Genomic DNA, 22,501 nt, shown 5'->3' on the forward strand with positions numbered 1-22,501 from the left:
AAAGAGAAACATATCTCATGTTCATAAACTACACATTCAATGTGATCCCTATCAAAAGCTCAATGACATTTTTCACAGAAATAAAAAAAACCCATCATAAAATTCACATGCAATCACCAGGGACCCTGAATAGCCAAAACAATATTAAAAACAAGAGTAAAGCTGGAAGAATCACACTTTCTGATTTCAAAACTTATTACAAAGATGCTGTAATCAAGAGTGTGGTACTGGTACAAAGACAGACATATATACCAATGAAATGGGATAAACAACCCAGAAATATATCCTCACATATACAATCAAATTATAATGATTTGAAAAAAAATATCCTTATGGTATAAAACTTATTTTGAAATATGTATATATTGTGGAATTGCTAAATCAAGTTAATTAACATATGTATTATCTCACCAATCATTTTGTGTGTGTGTGGTGAGAACACTTAAAATTCACTCTCTTAGCCAAATAATTTTTGACAAGAGTGCCTAGACCATTCAATGGGAGAAAGAAACGTCTTTTCAACAAATGGTGCTGGAAAACTTGATATCCATAGGCAAAATAATGAATCTGGACCTTTAATACCATGTACAAAAATAAACTCAAATCAATCAAAGACCTATATGTAAAACCTAAAACTACAAATACCTTAGAAGAAAGTATAGGCCCATGACATTGGCTTTGGAAACGAATTCTTAAATATGACACTGAAGGAACAGGCAAGAGCAACCACAAAAGTAGACAAATTGGACTTTATAAAAACTGGAAGAAAAATGCATCCAAAGACACTATCAACAGAGTAAAAAGGCAATCCACAAAATGGGAGGAAATAGTTGCAAATAATATATCTTATGAAGAAGCAGTATCCAGAATATAATAAGGAACTCCTATTATTCAACAGTGAAAAAACAAATAACCCAACTAAAATAAGAGCTAAGGAACTGAATAGACATTTCTCCAGAGTATATACAAATTACTTATTAAGCACATGAAAAGATGCTCAACATTATTAATCATTAGGAAAATGCAAATCTAAGCTACAATACTGTACCACCTCAGACCCATGAGGATGACTATTCTCCCCCCAACCCTGCCAAAAAAATAAAAGAACAAGTATTGTCAAGAATATGTAATAATCGGAACTTTTGTGCCCTATTGGCAGTAATGTAAAACACCAACCAGACACTGGCACCATACTACTTATACAGCTTGCAGAACTCTGAGCCAAATAAACTTCTTTTATTTATAAATTATGTAGCCTTGGTTATTCCTTTATAGCAACACTAAAAGGTCTAAAATAACCACACTTCTAAATGCTAAAAATAATCTTTCCTAGTTTCATTATAAGTTATAGCTTCTCACATTCTGATAGTAACCTTAAATGTAAATATATGGCAACTAATACAAGGTTAATAATTTTAGGTTGGCAAGAAGAAAATGATTTTATCCATTGAACAAAATTGCTCAGTATTTCCTAAGATGGGAACAGACTGTTTTGGAAAAATGAGCTAGAAATTTACCTGCAAGTGTATTCCTAGTACTGGAATTGTTGCATTCTAAACGATGAGAAGGAAGTAAGTTGAGTCTTTCATTTGTATCAAAAATAAAGAATCTCTCAGGTCCTTGATATTGGCTTGTTATAGGCTTACTTCTGCAGGCTATTTCTTGTAACAACTAAGAAACAAAATATTCAACAATATTAAGTTTATTTTCTAACTCATTAACACAAACAAGCATATTCATTTATCAGATGCCTACTATATACTTGGCACAAATTCTTCCCTCGTCAAGTTTAGTTTCTAACAGTGGAGACAAATAATAACACAACATTTATATATAGTAAGTTCTAACTACAGTTATAGTAATTCTCTGAAAGTTGATATTAATCCAAAGAGGACAGAAGTTCATGAAATAAACTTTTTTTTCTCTTTCCTCCTTTATTTTCATCCCTCAGTGTCTTTGCACATAAATTATACTGGAATACAGAGTTACTTTCACATGCAGTGGCTTTGAACTAGTGTCTTTGTCTATATATAAAATAATTTCAAAATTGAAGGTGAAATACCAATGGGAAATATCTAATCTGACAATGGTCATGGAAAAAAGAAATGTAAGTTAACAAAGCACTCATCATGAAGCAAATACAAAGTAGGAAACTGTGGCAAGAGGAAGACAGGTAATTTATGAAGTTTATATAGCTAGAAACTAGCAGACCTAGGCTTTGAATATAGGTCTGCCTGATTTGAAACCTAGACTTATCCTGCCACCCTATAATTCATTTTTACATGTTCTTATTCTAGGATTGAATATAACTGGCATTTTAAAAAACGTGAATCCAGCAGAAACAGATTAGGAATTCATTAGTAAGAGCTCTAGATGACGTTATAGTATAATCAGAGTAGCTATCAGTTTTTAACAATTCCCTAATGAATCTAATGCCCAAATATAGTCTGTTCCGATAAATCAATGTAAAGCAAATTGCTTTAATTTTATATAAATTTATAAATTATATAAATGAGATCATATTAAAGAACAAAACTAGTGACCAATAAAGCATGTCATTCAAAGACAAATCCAAATTCAAAATTCTCAGCACATACTCCCTGGCCCTCCCAGACACTGATAAACAATTACAGAATTCTTTCCACTCTACTGAAGCTTATATTTGAATTATGCAATGGCAAATCTGGAAGAGTTTTGAATGTCTTGGTTTACAGATAAAAATCCTAAAATAGTTAGGTTTTGTTTACTTTTAGCACAAACTTACAAAGTTAACTATTGATAGGTTTAGAGCCAGAACAAAGGACCCCTGACTAGCCCATTGTTTTCCTAACCATTGCCCTACAAATTAGTACTTAATTCCATAGGAAGTCCCACCTTACACAGAAATCATTTTCTGAAAACTGAAGTACAGAATGAACAATTTTATACTCAATTTGGATGGAGCGTAATAGATTTCTAAGTAGTTTCTTCTGATGGAATGACTTCTACCAGGACAGAAAAAGAGTAAAATAGGTTCAACTATAGTTCTTAGGAATGAAAAGAAAGTAGATTCAACCACTTTATTCAGAAGCAGGAACTCAGTCTGCAAACTGTGAAGTACCAATTATGATGGCCACTTTAGAAAGCTCTATTTTACAGCTCCCCTCCACCTGCTTTTCACCTTTTGTTTTACAACTCTTCAAATTCTCTTGTGATCCAACAACTTAATTCTTTACAGAGATTGGCCATCTCCTGTAATAAGATGCTCAGGGAGAACCTTTGGCACTCAGCTTAAGTCCTGTCTTACCAGTGGTGGAAAACTTCTGTGAAACTATTTACACTTTTTTATTCCTCAGATATAATTACCTAGGAATGGATTAAAACATTCCTTATTTTATTTATAAAAGGGGCAATCCTGGAGTCAGAAACCCATTAGTTTGCTGAGAATTCTTTCAAAATCCTATGACAGATTATTCCTGAAAAAACTTCAAATCTCTCAATCCAATATCCCCCATGAGGAAAAGGCAAGCTTTACATAACACTATTTTATTACTGTCCAGGACTACATTTAGTCTCATCTAATTGAAAAAAACAATAACCATGTAAGCCATTTTACAACAGTCACTGGCTTTTGATTATGTCAGCAGCTTTGAGCTGCTGAGAACTTTATGGATCCTATGCACTTAAATACTCATTCAGATTGTTTCCTGAACTAGCTCTGTCAGAACTATTTTATACTGAGCAATATTATATACTGAGCAATGCATAGTCTTAAATTGAATAAAACAAGAATGTATCCCAGCCACACACATATCGCCCCCCCCCTTTTTTTTTTTTGAGATGGAGTCTCACCCTGTTACCCAGGCTGGAATGCAATGGCGCGATCTCAGCTCACTACAACCTCTGCCTCCCGGGTTCAATCTATTCTCCTGCCTCAGCCTCCTGAGTAGTTGGGATTACAGGCGCCTGCCACCACACCCAGCTAATTTTTGTATTTTTAATAGAGACGGGGGTTTCACCATGTTGGCCAGGCTGGTCTTGGACTCCTGATCTTGTGATCCATCCACCTCGGCCTCCCAAAGTGCTGGGATTACAGGCGTGAGCCACCGCACCCGGCCTTTTTTTTTTTTAAGTTCAGGGGTACTTGTGCAGGTCTGTTACGTAGGTAAATTTGTGTCATGGAAATCTGTTGTACAGATTATTTCATCACCCAGGTATTAAGCCTAGTACCCACTAGTTATTTTTTCTAATTCTCCTCCCACTCATCACCCTCTGATAAGCCCCATTGTATGCTGTTCTATATGTTCATGTCACACACCTTCCTTTTAAGAAACATCTAAACTTAGTGACACATCTGTTACATTAATTAAATAGGGTAGTATGTATTCACATATAAAATAAGTAAAGGAACCCTGCTGTAAATTATTGGTGCTATGTAAGTCACAGCTATCCTGACAGACTCTGATCAGTTGAGAGTAGACCAGGAAGTCGATGGGATGCAAATCATCAGACTATCTAACTAAACGAAAAGTTCCCTGAGAAAGTGGATTGGATAAATAGGCAGGGCCTGAGGGCAATACATGTTTCCTTATCCTCTCCTACTGAATTGAAGAGAATGGCAGGAAAGAGTTTTCCCAGTGAATTCCTTTGAGTTTATTATTGCTTTATTACTTTTGAGTCAGATTCATAGTTCATTAGTTTTTACTTTTTGCTTGCATTTGGGATTATAAATTTCCCAGTAAGTAGTATTTGAGTTTCATCCTATACATTATTTATCTGTGATGTTTTTGCTTACATTCAGTTCCAAATATTTCTACCTTCTATTTTAATTTTTTCATTAACCCAGACATATTTGAATTGTATTAATTTTGTTAGCATTTTGCTATCAATTTATAATTTATTATATTATGGTTGGAAAACACAGTGTGTAATATGATTTCTTTAGCATTTGTTGAAACTTCCTTTGTGGATTTATTTTTGTAATGTGTTGTAACATGTATTTTGTAAATGTTCCATGTGTTGTTGCAAAGAACACACATTCTCTAATTATTGAGTATGTGGTTCAAAATATGTTCTTTAAGCCTATTTGTATTGATCAAATCTTCTCTATCTATCTTTACTAATAGAAAATCTTACTGGGTTGATGGATCTGTCAATAATACCATGTGGTTTTGTCCATTTTTGCTACAATATATCTGAGGCTATATTGATAGGTACATACGAATTCAGATTTTCTTTACTCTTCCTATTTAATAGTTGATTTTATCATCTGCACAATGGTCCCCTTTAGCCTGATAATGTTTTATTACCTTAAATTTTCATTTTTTTTTAAATTAGTGCTTGCCTTTACTCTGAAATTCCTCCCCCACCCCATGTTTTAAGCAGGTTTCTGGTAAAATAACTATACACACACACACACCGTCCACATTTATTCTAATTACTTATATGATTGGATTTATTCCTGTCGGCTTTACTCTTTCTACTTGCTGTCAAGAACTGTGAAGGGTCTGGGATTTTACCCTACGTGCAAGTCTGTTATAGTTTCATGGATGCTGGAAGAAGACACAAGACTCCTTGGTCAGAGACAAAGGACTTTATCACTCACAACAACAGCAGTTACCAGAGTATCATCATTTGCACCAATCCCCAGAACCCAGTTTTCACAGGACATCATGAAGAGAGCCACGTGACATCTGCACATACCCTGAGCTGTGTCACAGGAGAGAAATCCTGACCTTAGGAAATCCGATTATTTTATACTGGGCAGTAAGCCTGCCTGACCTTTGCCAGAGGAAAACATTATTTTTATTACACCAGACGGTAAACAAACCTAGTCTTTGCTCTGAAGAGGAACACAATCTGTATCTTTCAAGGCTGTTATCTATACAAGCACCCTTGAAAATATACTTTGGAACAAATAGAGTCAGTGGTTTTGCTCAAAAGATGTGCAAAAACAATATGAGAGACCCAAGAGGAACTGTACACCCAACACTTAACCATACTATTTTTCCTTTGATGCATTTATTTCCTGACTGTTTTAATTAATTGGGTTTTCTATATTCCCCTTTTCCTTTAGTGTTTTGGATGATATACATTGTGTCTGTAACATTTTAATTGTTAAAATATTTAACATGTTTAACTAAAACACTAAGTCAACAATCTCTACAATGATCTCTACCTTCCTTTATAATACAGAATCTTAGTACTTTTAACTCTAATCATACATATCTAACAGTATTACAAGTTATGGTACATATTATTCAAATTTCTTCTTTTATAATTCTTAAATTGGGCATTATAATAATTATTTTGTAATACATCTAATATATTTGCCATTTTTCCCTCACATCATTATTTCTTGCATCCTACTTCTTCCTTCCGGGTTTAATTTCTTTCTTTTTGAAGTATATCATTCAGATGTTCATTCAAGAGGGGAAATAACTAAATTACCTGAACTTTTGTCTAAACTTGTCATTATTTTATTCCTGGTCTTGAATGACAGTTCTTTAAGCCTTAGAATTCTAGATTATTAGTCAGTTCTATTAGAAGTTTAAATATAACGTTCCACTGTGTTACACTGTTGAGGCTCTTCGTTGCTGTGCATGAGAATTTTACTGTCAATCTAGTAATTGCTCTTTGGAGATAATTTTCTATTGCCTTTTATTGCTTTTAAGATTGTCTATGAGGTAGCTAAAAAATAAGTCATAGTGTGGATTTGTTTTTATTTATTTTGTTCCGGAATTGTACTTTGTTATTTCACAAGCTGTCATATTACTAACTCTTCATATGTCCTTGCTGCAATACAAGCAATTTTTTAAATTTATCTTCCAGGGTAATATTTCTCTCCTTATTTGTATTTAATATGCTGTTTAGTATCCATTTTGTTATAATTTGAATAAATATATTTTGAATGTTAGAACTTTTTATTGGCCTTCATAAATGGAGCAGTTCATACTGTCTTATTCTTAAGTTCTTTTTATTTCTTCCTTTCTATTTTTAAACATTTCAAACATTTTATTTCTTCCTTTCTATTTTTAAACATTTTAAATCTCACAGGATAGAGATTGAGTCTCTCTCTCTAGAGTAAAGAGCAGGTTTGTTTACTGTCTAGTGTAATAAAGATAGTCTTCTTCTAGGACAAAGGTCTGTCAGGCTTACTGCCCAGTGTAAAAGATCGGGTTTCTTAAGGTCAGGATTCCTCACTTATTACACAGCTCACTGTGTATATAGATGTCACCTGGTACTCTTCATGTTGCCCTGTGGAAATCTGGAAATTGAAGTTCTTGTTTTCTCTGCTGAAATTCATGCTATGATCAATCGTTTTCTTCACTGGGGGAACGAGAAGATAGGCCCATCTGAAGTGGAGCTTTATCCCACAATAGTGGAATCTATTGTGGGATAAGGTGTAAGCAGGTCCTTTTATAAAGTGTTAGTATTTACTTGCTCTGTTTCCCTTTTAAACATTGTTACCTAGTTTTAAAACTTGGTAACAATGCAATAATGGGCTACTTTACCTTTCCTATGAGAAGAAACAAAAACTATGCCTCTATTTCTTTATTAGCCATCTTCCTGAAAGAATTACCTTCTTCATCTTATACTTACATTAAACCACAGTAACTGGTTCTGCCTAGATATCGGCATTTATTTCATTTTGACCATTGACTATACTATCATAAAAAACTAGAAAGGATTTATTATACTGTATTATTCATAATGAATTTCATTTGGAAAAGGAACAGTGCTTTTACTATGCTGCATAAGGTGGGCCTTAAAGTATTATTTATCACAGAAAGCCATTTATTAAAAAGGCATTCCTCATATTAGAATTTGTCCTAGAAGTCATTAATGTTCTCTCCCATATGAGTCACTCTTCAACTATCTCATAATAATATAAGGCAGCACATTTTAACTTTAATAGGAAGTAACTTGAGAATGTATTGAGTAACTAAGACATTTTCTCATGAGGTTTCTTATAAAATTTTAATAAACATAATAGAGATTTACCAGTGATGACTTTGTAGTTTTTGAGTCTTCAAAGCTTGGCCTCTTATGCAGATTGCTGAATTCCAAGGATTCTTTGATGTCTTGAGATAATTTCTCCTCAATGGGAGCTTTTTCTAAATCTATACTTAGCAAAGGGTCCTTGCTTTCAAGTGATATACAGGACTCATCAGACTTTTGATTACTTTCTAAACCTATACTTTTCTCTTTTAAATTTCTTTCAAAGGAGGTGCTTTCCTCAATTTTTTCAATGTCAGGAGAATTCACATCAGTATCCATGATGTTGTCAAAATCTGTGTTTGAAGTTTCTGCTAGTAAAAACACACAGTTACAAAAGGTATGTAAATAAATTTAAACAAACAAACTGTTAATAAACCAAAAGTTCTGTGGTAAAAAGACTTTATCAATAAACACTATTTCACAAATTCCTTTACTGATGTTTTAGTATTAAAACACTTTTACTATGCTTATATTCATAAATGGTAATCATAATTCACTTATACAGCCAAACATTAATGAGCTAGACTAGTAAAAGAAGGTAATATTTTATTTTGCAATGAAATCTTAAAATTGATGCAAATTTTTATTTCAGCCTGTGGTTCAATTCTCACTTTCCCACCTCCTCCTCCCACTCAAATTTTACAACAGTAATTCATGAGAAGTAACACAGAGGGAACATTTTTTCATTTTGCCATTTTTCTCTAGCATGCCTAGCAATAAAGAGAGGGCACAGGGAAATGTGCCAGATGAAAGAAGAGCAGCAGTTGGGGGCACAGAAAATGTGAAGCAGGGACACCTGCCTCTAGAAAGCTACAAAGTGAACAAGATTGTATTAGTCATCCACCTCATTATGTCTGCTTTAAATAAATCATTTGGTTTACATCACTGGTTTTTAACCTGGTTGCACAGTAGAATCATCTGAAGGCACTCTTTAAAATTGTCAGTGTATGGGCCTGACCCCAAACCAATTAAATCAGATCCTGAGAGTGGAACTCAGGCATTGGTCTTTTGAACTTCCCCTTGCTAAGTTCTCCAGGTGATTATAGGGGGTAACATAGTACTGAAACACTGGTCTAGATTTTCTGAAAAATAAAAGTTCTTTGAATGTTTTACCATACTACTTTCATTTTAAATAAATGTACACCATTATCCAGATTGAATATAGCTTCTTCTGGTTATCCCTTACTCTGTTCCAAAAACAAGTATCTCTATAAGTAGACTACGTAAAATAGTAGAAAATTTGAATAAAACTGTCTCCAGTGATATAAATGCTTTACAGCTTTACAGACGACTTGCTTGTTACTATCAAATATTTATACAACTCAATAATTTCAGATAGTATTTAGAACTTCTTTCAACTTCTGCTACCTCTTCGATAGTATATATATTTGGAAAAATAAAATAATCTCTGTTTCAGAGAAACATCTTTAGAAGAAAACCTTTATAAAGGCTATTCAATACAATAAAACTCCCACAATAATGTTGTACTTCCCTCTTAAACCTGAATGGAAATTATCCAATTTGGGGGGAGAAAAAAATGCCATTTCCTATATTAAAATGTCTACAACTGAAGTAGAAGGCAGGATTTGACTCCAGAGGCAGGGCCTGGGCTCCAGACTAGATTGAAGACTAGTGGAAACAAGGAAGTCAAAAATACCTCTCTCCATAAGACACACCCACATAGGTGCAGAAAAGTCTTTCGACAAAATTCAACGTTCGTTCATGTTAAAATCTCTCAATAAACTAGGTATTGAAGGAACATATCTCAAAATAATATGAACCATATATAACAAACCCAGAGCCAACATCATACTGAAAGGGCAAAAGTATTCCCCTTGAAAACTGGCACAAGATGAGGATGCCCTCTCTCACAACTCCTATTCAACATAATATTGGAAGTCCTAGCAAGGGCAACCAGGAAAGAGAAAGAAATAAAGGGCATCCAAATAGTAGGAGAGGAAGTCAAACTATCTGTTTACAGACTACATGATGCTAAATCCAGAAAACCCCATAGGTTGAGCCCAGAAGCTTCTTAAGCTGATAATTTTGGCAAAGTCTCAGAATACAAAATCAATGTGCAAAAATCACTAGCATTCTTATACACCAACGACAGTCAAGCTGAGAGCCAAAAGAGCTCCAATAGCTAAGGTAATCCTAAGCAAAAAGAGCAAAACTGGAGGCATCATGCTACCCAACTTCAAGCTATACTGAAGAGTTACGGTAACTAAAATAGCATGGTACTGGTACAAAAACAGACACATAGACCAGTGGAACAGAATAGAAAACCCAGAAAATAGACCACACCCCTACAGCTATCTGATCTTCAACAAACCTGACAAAAACAAGCAACGGGGAAAGAATTCCCTATTCAAAAAATGATGGTGGGATAACTGGATAGCCGTATGCTGAAGATTGAAGCTGGACCCCTTCCCTACACCATATACAAAAATTAACTCAAGATAGATTAAATACTTAAATGTAAATCCAAAAACTATGAAAACCCTGGAAGACAATCTAGGCAATAACATTCAGGACACGGGCACAGGCAAAGATTTCATGACAAAGATGCCAAAAGCAATAGCAGCAAAGCAAAAATTGACAAATAGGATCCAATTAAACTAAAGAGCTTCTGTACAGTGAAAGAAACTATCAACAGAATAAACAGACAAACTACAGAATAGGGGGAAATCTTTTGCAAACCATGAATTCAACAAAGGTCTAATAACCAGCTTCTATAAGGAACTTAAAGAAATTTACAAGAAAAAAACAACCTCAATAAAAAGTGGGCAAAGACATGAGCAGACACTTTCGTAAAAGGGACATACATGTGGCCACAATCATATGAGAAGAAGCCCAACATCAATCATCATTAGAGAAATGCAAATCAAAACCACAATGAGATACCATCTCACACCACTCAGAATGGATATTATTAAAAATTTAAAAAAAAAAGCAGATGCTGGTGAGGTTGTGGAGAGAAAGGGACACTTATACACTGTTGGTAGGAATGTAAATTAGTTCAACCATTGTGGAAGACAGTGTGGTGATTTTCAAAGACGTAAAGAAGGAAATATCATTCAACCCAGCAATCTCATTACTGGGTATATACCCAAAGGAATATAAATCATTCTATTATAAAGATACATGTACATATATGTTCAATGTGGCACTATTTACAATAGCACAGACAGGGAATCAACCCAAATGCTCATTAATGACAGCCTGGATAAAGAAAATGTGGTACATATACACCATGGAATACTATGAAGAAAAACAAGATCATGTACTTTGCATGGACATGGATGGAGCTGGAGGCCATTATCCTTAGCAAACTAACAAAAGAACAGAAAACTAAGCACTAGTTTATAATTTATAAGAAGAAGCTAAATGGTGAGAACACATGGACACTTTAGAGGGGAACAATACACACTGGAGCCTATTGAAGGGTGGAGGGTAGTAGGAGGGAGAGGAGCAGGAAAAATCACTAATGGGTGCAAGGCTTAATAAATGGATGATGAAATAATATGTACAACAAACCCCCATGACACAAGTTTACCTATGTAACAAACCTACACGTGTATCCCTGAACTTAAAAGGCATGCCTACCAGTGACATGTCAGTTTACCACTGCTATGGCAACATCTGGAAGTTACCATCTTTTTCCCCAGCAACAACCTGATGACCCAGATGTTGCCACCCCTTTTCTAGAAATTTCTGAATAACTCGTCTTTAATTTGCATGTAATTAGAAGTGGCTAAAAATATTACTGCAGAGCCACCTCTGAGATGCTACTCTGGGTACAGTGCTTATGGGGTAAACCTGTTACAAAATGAATACTGCCTTTGCTGCTGCTGTACACTGCTACTTTAATAAAACTTGCTGTCTAACACCACTGGCTTGCATGGTGCAAGCTGTCAGTGGATCTACCATTCTGTGGTCTGGAGGATGATGGCCCTCTTCTCACAGCTGCATTAGGCAGTGGCCCAGTGGTTCTTCTGTGTGGGGGCTCCTACCACACATTTCCCCTTTGCACCACCCTAGAAGAGGTTCTCCATGAGTGCTCTGCCTCTGCAACAGACTTCTACCTGGACATTTAGGCATTTCTGTACATCCTCTGATATCTAGACAGAGGTTTCCAAACCTCAAGTCTTATCTTCTGTGACTCACAGGCCCAACACCGTGTGGAAGCCACCAAGGCTTGGGGCTTGTACCCTCTGAATCCAAGGTCCAAGCTGTATCTTGGCCCCTTTTAACCTTGACGGCACTTGGAGCCACTGGGACAGAGTACCATGTCTGTAGGGTGAACAGAGCAGTGAGTCCCTGAGCCTGGCCCATGGAACCATTTTTCCCTTCTAGGCCTATAGGCCAGTAATGGGAGGGGATGCTGTGAGGATCTCAGGAATGTGCTAGAGACATTTTCCCCATTGTCTTGGCAATCAATAGTTGGTTCCTCTTTATTTATGCAAATTTCTGCAGCTTGTGGCTCGAATTTCTCCCCAAAGAATGGGTGTTTCTTTTCCACCACATGGTCAGGCTGCAAATTTTCCAAACTTTTATGCTCTGTTTCCCTTTTAAACATAGTTTCCAATTTCATACTATTTCTTTGTGAATGCATATGACTATATGCTTTTTGAAACAGCCAGGTCACATCTTGAATGCTTTGTTTTGCTGCTTAGAAATTTCTTCTGCCAGATGCTGTAAATCATCTCTCTGAAGTTCAAATTCCACAGATGTCTAGGTGGAGGAGGGGGGCAAAATTCTGCCAGTCTCTTTGCTAAAGCATAGCAAAAGTGACCATTACTTCAGTTTCTGATAAGTTCCTCATTTCCATCCGAAACCATCTCAGCCTAGACTTCATTGTCCATTATCACTAGCAGCATTTTGGTCAAAACCATTCAACAAGTCTCTAGGAAGTCCCAAGCTTTCTCACATCTTCTTTTCTTCTTCTGAGCCCTCCAAACTGTTCCAACCTCTGCTTGTTACTGAGTTCTGAACTCCACTTCCACATTTTCAGGTATCTTTATAGCAGTTCTTCACTCTTCTGGCACCAATTTTCTGTATTAGTCCATTTTTAAACTGCTATAAAGAACTACCTAAGACTGGGTACTTTATTAAGGAAAGAGGCTTAATTGACTCACAGTTCCACATGGCTGGGAGATCTCAGGAGTCTTAAAATCATGGCAGAAGGTGAAGGGGAAGCAAAGCCTGTCTTACATGTTGGCAAGGGCTGGGGATCGGCCACACGCTTTTAAATCATCAGAGCTCATGAGGACTCACTCACTATCATGAGAACAACATGGGGGAAACCACTCCTATGATCCAATCACCTCCCACCAGGTCCCTCCCTTGACACATGGGGATTACAGTTTGAGATGAGATTTGGTTGGGAACACAGAGCCAAGCCATATCATAGATAGAAATCTAAAAATTATGTACAAGATCTGTATGAGGAATTCTACAAATTCTGATTAAAGAAATCAAAATTCTAAATAAATAGAGAAATATTCCATGTTCATGGATGGGAAGATTTAATATTGTCAAGATATATTTTCCCAATTTGATCTATAGATTCATTGCAATCCCAATCAAAATCCCTGCCTTTTTATAGAGAAACAAATGACCCAGGATAGTGAACACAATATCAAAGAAGAGCAAAGTCAGAAGACTTGATACTACCTTACATCAAGATTACTATAAATCTATAACAAGAGAGTGTGTGGTATGGGAATAAATGTAGACAAATGAAACAGAATAGAGAGTCCTGAGTAGACCTATATAAATATAGTCAACTGATCTTTGACAGAGGAACAAAGGCAATACAACAAAGAAAATATAATCTGTTAAGCAAATGATTCTGGAACAACTAGATATCCACATGTGAAACAATACATATAGACACAGATCTTATACCTTCACAAAAATTAACTCAAACTAGGTTACACACCTGAATATAAAATGCAAAGTTATGAATCTCTCAAAAGATAACATAGGATAAAACATAGATGACATTGGGTATGACAATAACTTTCTAGATACGACATCAAAGAAAAAATTGATAAGCTAAACTTTATTAAAATAAAAGCTTATACTCTGTGAAAAATAGTCCAGAGAATAAAGAGGCATCCACACACTGAAAGAAAATATTTGGAAAAGATATTTGATAAAAGAGTGTTATGCAAAATATACAAAAAAACTCTTAAACCTCAACAATAACAAAATAAACAACCCAATCAAAACATTAGCTAAAAACCTGAACAGATATTTTAACAAAGATATACAGTTGGCAAATAAGCATATTAAAAGATTCTCGATATCATATGTCAACAGAGAATTGCGAATTTAAAAAAAAATGAAATATCACTACATAATTGCTAGAATGGAAAAAATCTGAAACACTGACACCAGCTGATGGTGAGGATATGGAGCAACAGGAAGTTTCATTAATTGCTGGTGGGAATGTAAAATAGTATAGCCACTTTGGTAAGACAGTTTGGCAATTATTAAAACAAAACTAAACATACCTGTACCATATGATCCAATAGCTATGCTCCTTGGTATTTACCCAAATAAGTTGAAAACTTAAGTCCCAGTAAAAACCCATACATGAATATTTATAGTAGTTTTGTTCATAATTGCTAAAGCTTGGGACAACCAAAATATTCTTCAATAGGTGAATGGATAAATAAACTATTGTACAGCCATACAATTGAATATTATTTAGCGCTAAAAGAAATGAGAAATCAAGCTACAAAAAGACATGGAGAAACCTCAAATGCATATTACTAAGTTAAATAATCCAATTATTAAAGGCTATGTACTGTATGATTCTAACTATATGACATTCTGGAAAGGCAAAACTATGAGGACAGTAAAAAAAATCAGTGGTTGCCAGGAGTTGCTCAGAGAGAGGGATAAACAGGTGGGGCACAGAGAATTTTTAGGGCAAGAAGGTATTCTGTATGAAACTATAAGTGGTGAATACATATCACATTCTACTTTTGTCAAAACTCCTAGCATGTACAATACCAAGAGTGAACTCTAATGTAAACTATGGACACTGAATTACAATAATGTATCAAAGTAGATTCATCCATTGTAGCAAATGTACCAGTCTGATTGCAGAAGTTGATAATGGCGGAGGCTATGTATGTGTATGGAGCAAAGGGTTTATAGTAACTCTCTGTACTTTCTGCTTAGTTTTGCTGTGAACCTAAAACTGTTCTAAAAAGTAAACATTTCAAAAATGTGTCTTTAACAATTACATGGGCATTTACATGCATCATTTTCTCAGAGGCAACAGGAGCACCATGCACTAGCTTGATCAAACTATACTCATCTTCTGGACAAGATTGGAGTACTGTAAAGTCCTAAATTCCCATGTGGCTGTAGTTTATATTTGGCCATAATAATTTAGTGGTTTAGTATTTGAAAATGTCAAGACCAGCAGGATTTACACAAATCTACCACTGCTTTCTATCTTCTGCTGCCCAATCAGAATGTAATCATCAGTTTTACAAGTATTTATTTCAAATATGCCCTCCGATATCTCTCAAAAATCTTATCTTCACATACGATATATTTATTAATTTTTCTTAAAATTCTAAGTAGATCAAATCTAATAGTTAAAAAGAGGCTTGAAAATGATCTAGTTCCTACATTTTTGCTTAGGAAAATGAAATCTAAGCAAGTAAGTGAGATGTTCAAGGTCAGACAGTGATTTAAAGGCACAAATGGAAACAAAATCTGACTTCTAGGTCAGGATACTTTTTTGTGACTCTCTTTAAATGATCTCACAATCTGGAAATTGAAACCACACATATGCACACAGCATTCTAATCTACAGGTACCTAGGGAACTACTAGTAATAGCAACATAGATATATAAGCAAGATGATTTGTTTTGCTTTGTTTTTTTGAGACAGAGTTTTGCTCTTGTCGCCTAGGCTGGAGTGCAGTGGCATGATCTCGGCTCACTGCAGCCTCTGTCTCCTGGGCTCAAGCGATTCTCCTGCTTCAGCCTTCTGAGTAGCTGGGATTATAGGCACCTGCCACCATGCCAGGCTAATTTTTTTATTTTTATTTTTAGTAGAGATGGGGTTTTGCTGTGTTGGCCAGGCTGGTCTCAAACTCCTGACTTCAAGTGATCCACCCACCTCGGCCTCCCAAAATGCTGGGATTACAGGCGTGAGCCACCGAGCCCAGCCGGTGATTTGTTTTATTTTGGTTTATCTCTCATGTGAAACTTTATATCAGATTTGAATATTTTCGAAAAATATTTAGTGCAAGTGAGGGCAAGAGGGTGCCAGTCGGACTTTTGTCACTAAAAGGCCTTCCATGTAATCTTTTAAATGCTAGCTGAGTCTATAACAACTTTTAGAGTGCCCTATATTGGCTGATTTTTCTTACACATACAAACACTGTTGTCCATTGACTAAATTGCATATTTACCAGAAAATTATATTTTCAACTAATTTTCATTTTAGTACTGAGCTTTTTTTGGTTTTAAAATGAACAGCATAACAAAGCTTTTGTAGACTGCAATAGTAAATTACCAACATGCACTGTTAATAATATCCAGCAACAAGAAAAATGTTACCTTTTGAATTATCTTTATAATAAGTAGAGCTGTTTCTCAGACAAAGATTTAAGAAGTCTCTCTTTCCCTTATTGAAAACATGATGTTGATGGATGCCATTTTCATATGGAAAGTTATTCTTCTGATAATCATGAAAAGCACAACTTTCACGTGTAGGAACAAACAAAATAATAGAGTTGAAAAAATGATTTTAAAAAGAAAATTTTAAAAGTCCCAACTCATTAAAACAAATATGGTAAAACCTTAATAAAATAGGGTTATTTACATTAATTTAATATTTATTTTAACCTTACTGTGAACACATTCTCAACTGTAAGTAACTAATAACATTCCGGATTTAAGAAGAATAGGTAACTGGATCAAATCTAATTTAACTGCAAAATTTCAGTTGAAGTTTGTTTTCCAAAATATCTTGAAATAAGTTTGATTTCTTATATTTTCTTCTAAAAAGGGAGTGCTATCTTTCAAGTTCATTAAAATCTGATGAAATCAAGGCTTTACTACTAGATAAATATATTATTTGTTCATCAATAAGATATGAGTTTAAAAGCACTATGTGATATTTAGGTTTCAAATTTTAATTATGATTACTATCTATATGAAGTTACAATTTAAATAACATTCTTTATGAACTGAATAATATATTTAGTAATACCTGATATTTATATAAGCTCTACAGAATACCATTATAAAACTTATGGATTATATTCAACCAAAAAGGCCCTCTTGTGTCACTCATGATCCCCAGGAGAGAGAGAAAATTAATGTAGTTCTATGGGCACCTCCAAACCAAAGCTGTAAAACTACTGCCAAACCATGATCAGTAACTTTCTCTGCCTTCTCTAACACCTTACATAGGAGTCAAAGCAAAGACATGTAGTAAGATATATAAAAGAATCAAATTAGAGAACAGAAATGCTATTCATTTCCTTAGAGATAGGGTGGTGGATATAAACCTCTTATCTGCTGAACAGAAAGTTGTCTCCTGCCAAAACCCCACTTCCAAAAGCACATTTGCTGCTAGATAGCTGGTTCTGTGTGTCTAAACACGGGATTTTTCTGTTCAGGGGAATCACTCAGGCCCATAGCTATTGCAAAATGCAGACAGGGACCTAAACTGATCTGAATCAAGCATTGGTAGAGGGGATACTTGACAGGAATTTCATTCCACTGTTTACAAATCCTAAAGTTTCAACAGCAAAAAGGACTGAATCCTAAAGTCTCAACAGCAGAAAGTAACGGTTTTAACATTACTAACAGATACAGTTAGATATTATTTTTCATTTGGAAACGAGAAAATTCTACAACACAATTACAAAGTGAACCATTATACTTCATTTGTTTACTTTATTATACATTAAAATCTACCTAGGAAGTAATCTATAGTACAGGAGCTCTTTTAGTCTCTCAGCCTCATCATTTATAAAACTTTTTATTTAGGGTTCATAGAAAACTGAAGAAAATCCAGACCATCTTTAGAGAAAAGAAGAAAGCTCATATGAAACATATCAAAGCTGATCAACCATTTCAGAGGATAACAACCCCTAAGTTCAGAAGAATTTATTAAATTATCCAAATATTAGGTAAGAGTACAAACCTATCACTATAGACAGTTTTCTAATTGCTGAATGTTATTAAATATTAGCAATATTGTATACAAATTTAAGCACGGGTTAAGTAAAATATACTCTAACATTAATGTCACATGTTTTTTCACACCACATATTTCACATTTAAAAAGACAGTTGATTTTGTATGTGTGTCAGGAGGCGGATCAATATGCACACAAAGTTAATTAGAAAGGTTTTACCTTTGTTGACTGTCTGCATCAGCTAATTCAACTTTGTAAGGCACAATATTTTCTGGTTCTTCAAATTCCTCTTCATAAGTCTTATTAAATTAATGTTATATAATATTAGTAAGTTCACAAAAATTTATTACACATTAACCAACTTACTTATGGGTGATATTTAGAGTACATTTTTCCTACAAATGATGTTATGAGACCTCTAATTATATTTTATAACACATAAGTTCTAGGAGAACTAAACAAATTCAACTGACATTGGTTGATATGTCAATTACTTTATCACTATTATAATACCCCACTCCAACAATAATAACTTATATTTAAATATGTAACTATTACCAGCCAAGTAGATTAGTGACTAGGAAGTTTTCAGTTCTCTGACTGGCTCATCATAAACTTACTCTGTGTATCAACAATGTAATGAATGGCATGCCCACATGTATGTAGTGTGTGTGTTTTTGTCCAGTCTCTCAAATTTATCCAGAGGAGAAATAAAAATGTTGCTAGCCAAAAAACAGAAATAACAAAAATAGCAGAAGCTTTCAACCTAAAGAAGAAAGGAAGAAAGCAGTATTTAAAAGAGGTAAGTTCTCCATTCTAGTCATTTTCTGTAACAACCACAGTAAGAGAAATATCTAGGACAAGTGGCACATTCAGCTACTATATTACTAGAAAGTCAGAAATGCACTGAATGTATCACACCCTAAACCTTCAGTCCAGAGCTCTAGCTCTGACTGGGTCTGGCTTTAGTTGATGCTATTGCTGTCTTCTATATATATCTTCAAGTTATGTTCAAGTTATTTTATGAACTTCTTTTTTTTTTTTTTTTTTTTGAGACGGAGTCTCGCTCTGTCACCCAGGCTGGAGTGCAGTGGCGCAATCTCGGCTCACTGCAAGCTCCTCCTCCCGGGTTCACGCCATTCTCCTGCCTCAGCCTCTCCGAGTAGCTGGGACTACAGGCGCCCGCCACCACGCCCGGCTAATTTTTTTGTATTTTTAGTAGAGACGGGGTTTCACCGTGGTCTCGATCTCCTGACCTCGTGATCCGCCCGCCTCGGCCTCCCAAAGTGCTGGGATTACAAGCGTGAGCCACCGCACCCGGCTGAACTTCTTAAGTCTTAAACACTATTTCTACCTTTAAACAGAAAATAATATTAAATGACATTCAAGAAACTAAATTTACACTTAAATTTTAATAGGTACCATGTAATGAGACTGATATTTGTTTACAAACCTGATAACATAAAGAACTAAACTAACAAAATATCAAGCTACATTTCTATAAGTTAAAATAGTGAAATGTCTTCTTACCTCCCACAATACATTCATCCAAAAAAATGGCAATACCAGTTTAGCTCATAATTTACTCTTTACATTCAGAATAATATTGTTTTATTCTTATAAGCATATCTAAACCCAAACACTTGTAAATTACCTATTAAACTATGTTAGTTATTTGAGAAATCTTATTTAAAATAATATGCAGATGTAACCACACATTATGAATTCCGTTAAAAAGCATGAATGGTCATTATGCACTTATGCACTTATGCACTTACATCATCCAGTTCGACTATCTTTAGAGATGGTTCAGGTCTCTCTATGTTTAATGTTTCTACTGGCAATAAAAGAGCTGTGTGTTGTACTTTGGTCTCCTCACCTAGGAAATAAGATTCACAAATAATATCATCAAAGAATATATCTTACTTTATAATTTCTTCAAATAAGACAGCCACCAAAAAAGAAGAGTGTTCTCATGTGTATCTACACAAAAATACAAATACTGTCAATTTTCCCAGTTCAAGTGAAATACACATTTATTAGCATTCAATTTTTAAATGAAACTATCCAAATCAAGGCAAAGTATATCTAGGGAAAGGGAAAGAAGTGAGTGTACATGATTTTAATCTGAAGATAAAAGATTACATGGTACAACTGAGAATAATCTATTAAAGAAAACCAAAAGCAGATTCTGATTTATGCTTAGTGTATATAACTTGAGATAATACATTTTAAAAATATCTAATCAAGTATGAACTAACCATCACTATCTTCATCGTTTTCATTTTGAGAACACTGTGCATCATCAGTGGTTTCACATGGATGTGGGAATGTATCTGGTAGCAGGTTAAAAAGTTGCTCTTGTGGAGTTCTACAAAATAAGAAAGAAGCAATTAAGAGACTGAAATATATTACCTGAAACTTTCCCAGAGAAGCTCCTGATTTATATCAAATGAGTGAGTATACAAAATTAATGATGAAACCATAACTGTACCTTTAATTCAAAGATAAGTACAATTGTATAACAGAATCTTAATGTACTAAAAAAAACTGTGTAAATCAACTTGACATCGCAGAAGATTTTTAAATTGCATATCCTACTGAGTTTTGTTTAAGCTAAAAATCAAAGTTATGCTACAAGTCAGTGTTCTCTCAAAAGCCACATGGAGTCCATTAAAAACACCATGCTACTTAAAAAGCTAATTTATGAATGTGAGTTTTAGTTCACAGTCTTGGCATTGTGTTGATGAGTTCTAAGGGAACCTGAGGGCCTTTGTCTAAACTTCCATCATACCAGCAGGGTGGTAACATAGGCTCCTACAATAAAAACGTAAGGTGTTCAGGCTGTGGTATCTATTACTTAATTAACAATGAAGACCACTGCAGCCCATTTCATATGGAAGGCAGTGAAGCCCAGGAATTCACAGAGGTCAAGAGTGTATATTTGGTTTCATAGTATATAACCAAATTATTGGAGAGAAGGGTCACTTTTTAGCCAAGAATACGAGCAACTGCATAGCCCTTCCATACCATGCAAGCTCATGAAGTAAGTCCCCATGTAAAAGGCAGAGCCTTCTTAATGATATTTGTAGTTAATATGGATACAAAACTTAAAATATACCAGGCTCATTCTAACTAATTTTGGTACATTAAATTTTATTAGATATTAAATAGGCACTAGTATGATCTTAATTTAACAGAGGATAAGAATGAGACACAGAGGGGTGTACCAACTTGTTGAGTCATTCAGGTAGTGAATGCAGAAGAGGAATTTGAACTCAAGCAGTCTGCCTCCCAAAGACCACGTTCTTAACCATGTACTTCCTTTATAATGCCTCTTCTGCAACTTTCAAAGGCATTAAAATTTTGATAATCTTCTGGTAGTCTATGATTATGTGTGTTTTCCCAATAGATGTAATGTATATATAAGATGACTATACAATATTTATGTATTATTTAACTTTGTGTCTTAACAAATTTGATGAGTATGGCATCCTACATCCATAATTTAATTCAGTGACAGATGAAAATATTGAGTTATATCAAAGACAAACTAGCATCTGCCTACAAGAAACCTCTTTCCAGTTTGACATGGATCTACCAAACTAAGATTCATCATACATACACATAAATATACCGTTCTTTAGACATTCTTTCTTTATGAAGCTTTTTGCTTCATAAGATCACTCAACCAAAGATTTATAGAAGCTAGATAATGAATTATTGGAGCTTACAGGGTTGTATAAATTGTTTGTTCTAAACTCAATATTTTGCAAATGAGAAAACTTGGGCCACAAGAATTGAAGTGATTTTTCCCATTTTTCCCATGAATAAACAACTAGTTAGTCACAGAACTAATTCTGGATTCTGGATATTTAAACCCCAGCACCCGTGTTTTTTTTTTTTTTTAAAGATGATGTCACATAAATAAATGATAAAATATATTTCAGATAGCATTTACTTCACCATATCTTCCTCTTTCAAAATTTAGGAAATATTTCTTGAGCATTGACCCATTCAGTTGGTTAAATGTGTGATGAGTGGTTCTAAATCTATTATGTGAAGCAGTGTTAGGCTGTTTGCATCCAAATGGCCAAGGAATACTTTTTTTTATGCTAGGTATCACACCTATTCTTAAAGACACTAATTTTTAGATCATTCTGGGGTCCAGGAATCAGTAGTGTAAAAACTTGTCCCAGCTGCTACTGATGATTAGCTAGACTTGAGAAGCACACACAGTGAAAAGAGTAAGGGAATTAGAATCAGAATATCAGCTAGTTGCTAACATCTGTCTTTAAAATACTCTTAATCCAAAACTTCTGCACTCCTTCTTTA

The 22,501-nt window shown here is 34.7% G+C and overlaps 1 protein-coding gene across 8 annotated transcripts in view; it reads right to left on the reverse strand.

Moving 5' to 3' along the window:
* The window catches only part of ZBBX (zinc finger B-box domain containing), a 271,544-nt gene that overhangs the window by 192,499 nt on the left and 56,544 nt on the right, over nt 1-22,501 (reverse strand). For all 8 annotated transcript variants that reach the window (XR_009209484.1, XR_009209485.1, XR_009209486.1 and 5 more), the window contains 6 exons: nt 20,428-20,537; nt 19,945-20,045; nt 18,386-18,465; nt 16,576-16,718; nt 7,984-8,291; nt 1,518-1,671 (listed from right to left, as the gene is read on the reverse strand). Coding sequence is in view for 5 of the 8 variants with exons in the window: in XM_058426979.1 (XP_058282962.1) it covers nt 1,518-1,671; nt 7,984-8,291; nt 16,576-16,718; nt 18,386-18,465; nt 19,945-20,045; nt 20,428-20,537 (896 nt within the window). In the remaining 3 variants the exon portion in view is untranslated. The remainder of the gene's footprint in view (nt 1-1,517; nt 1,672-7,983; nt 8,292-16,575; nt 16,719-18,385; nt 18,466-19,944; nt 20,046-20,427; nt 20,538-22,501) is intronic.

This window comes from Hylobates moloch, unplaced genomic scaffold, assembly GCF_009828535.3.
Source record: "Hylobates moloch isolate HMO894 unplaced genomic scaffold, HMol_V3 SCAFFOLD_13, whole genome shotgun sequence".
In the NCBI taxonomy this organism is placed as follows: domain Eukaryota; kingdom Metazoa; phylum Chordata; class Mammalia; order Primates; family Hylobatidae; genus Hylobates; species Hylobates moloch.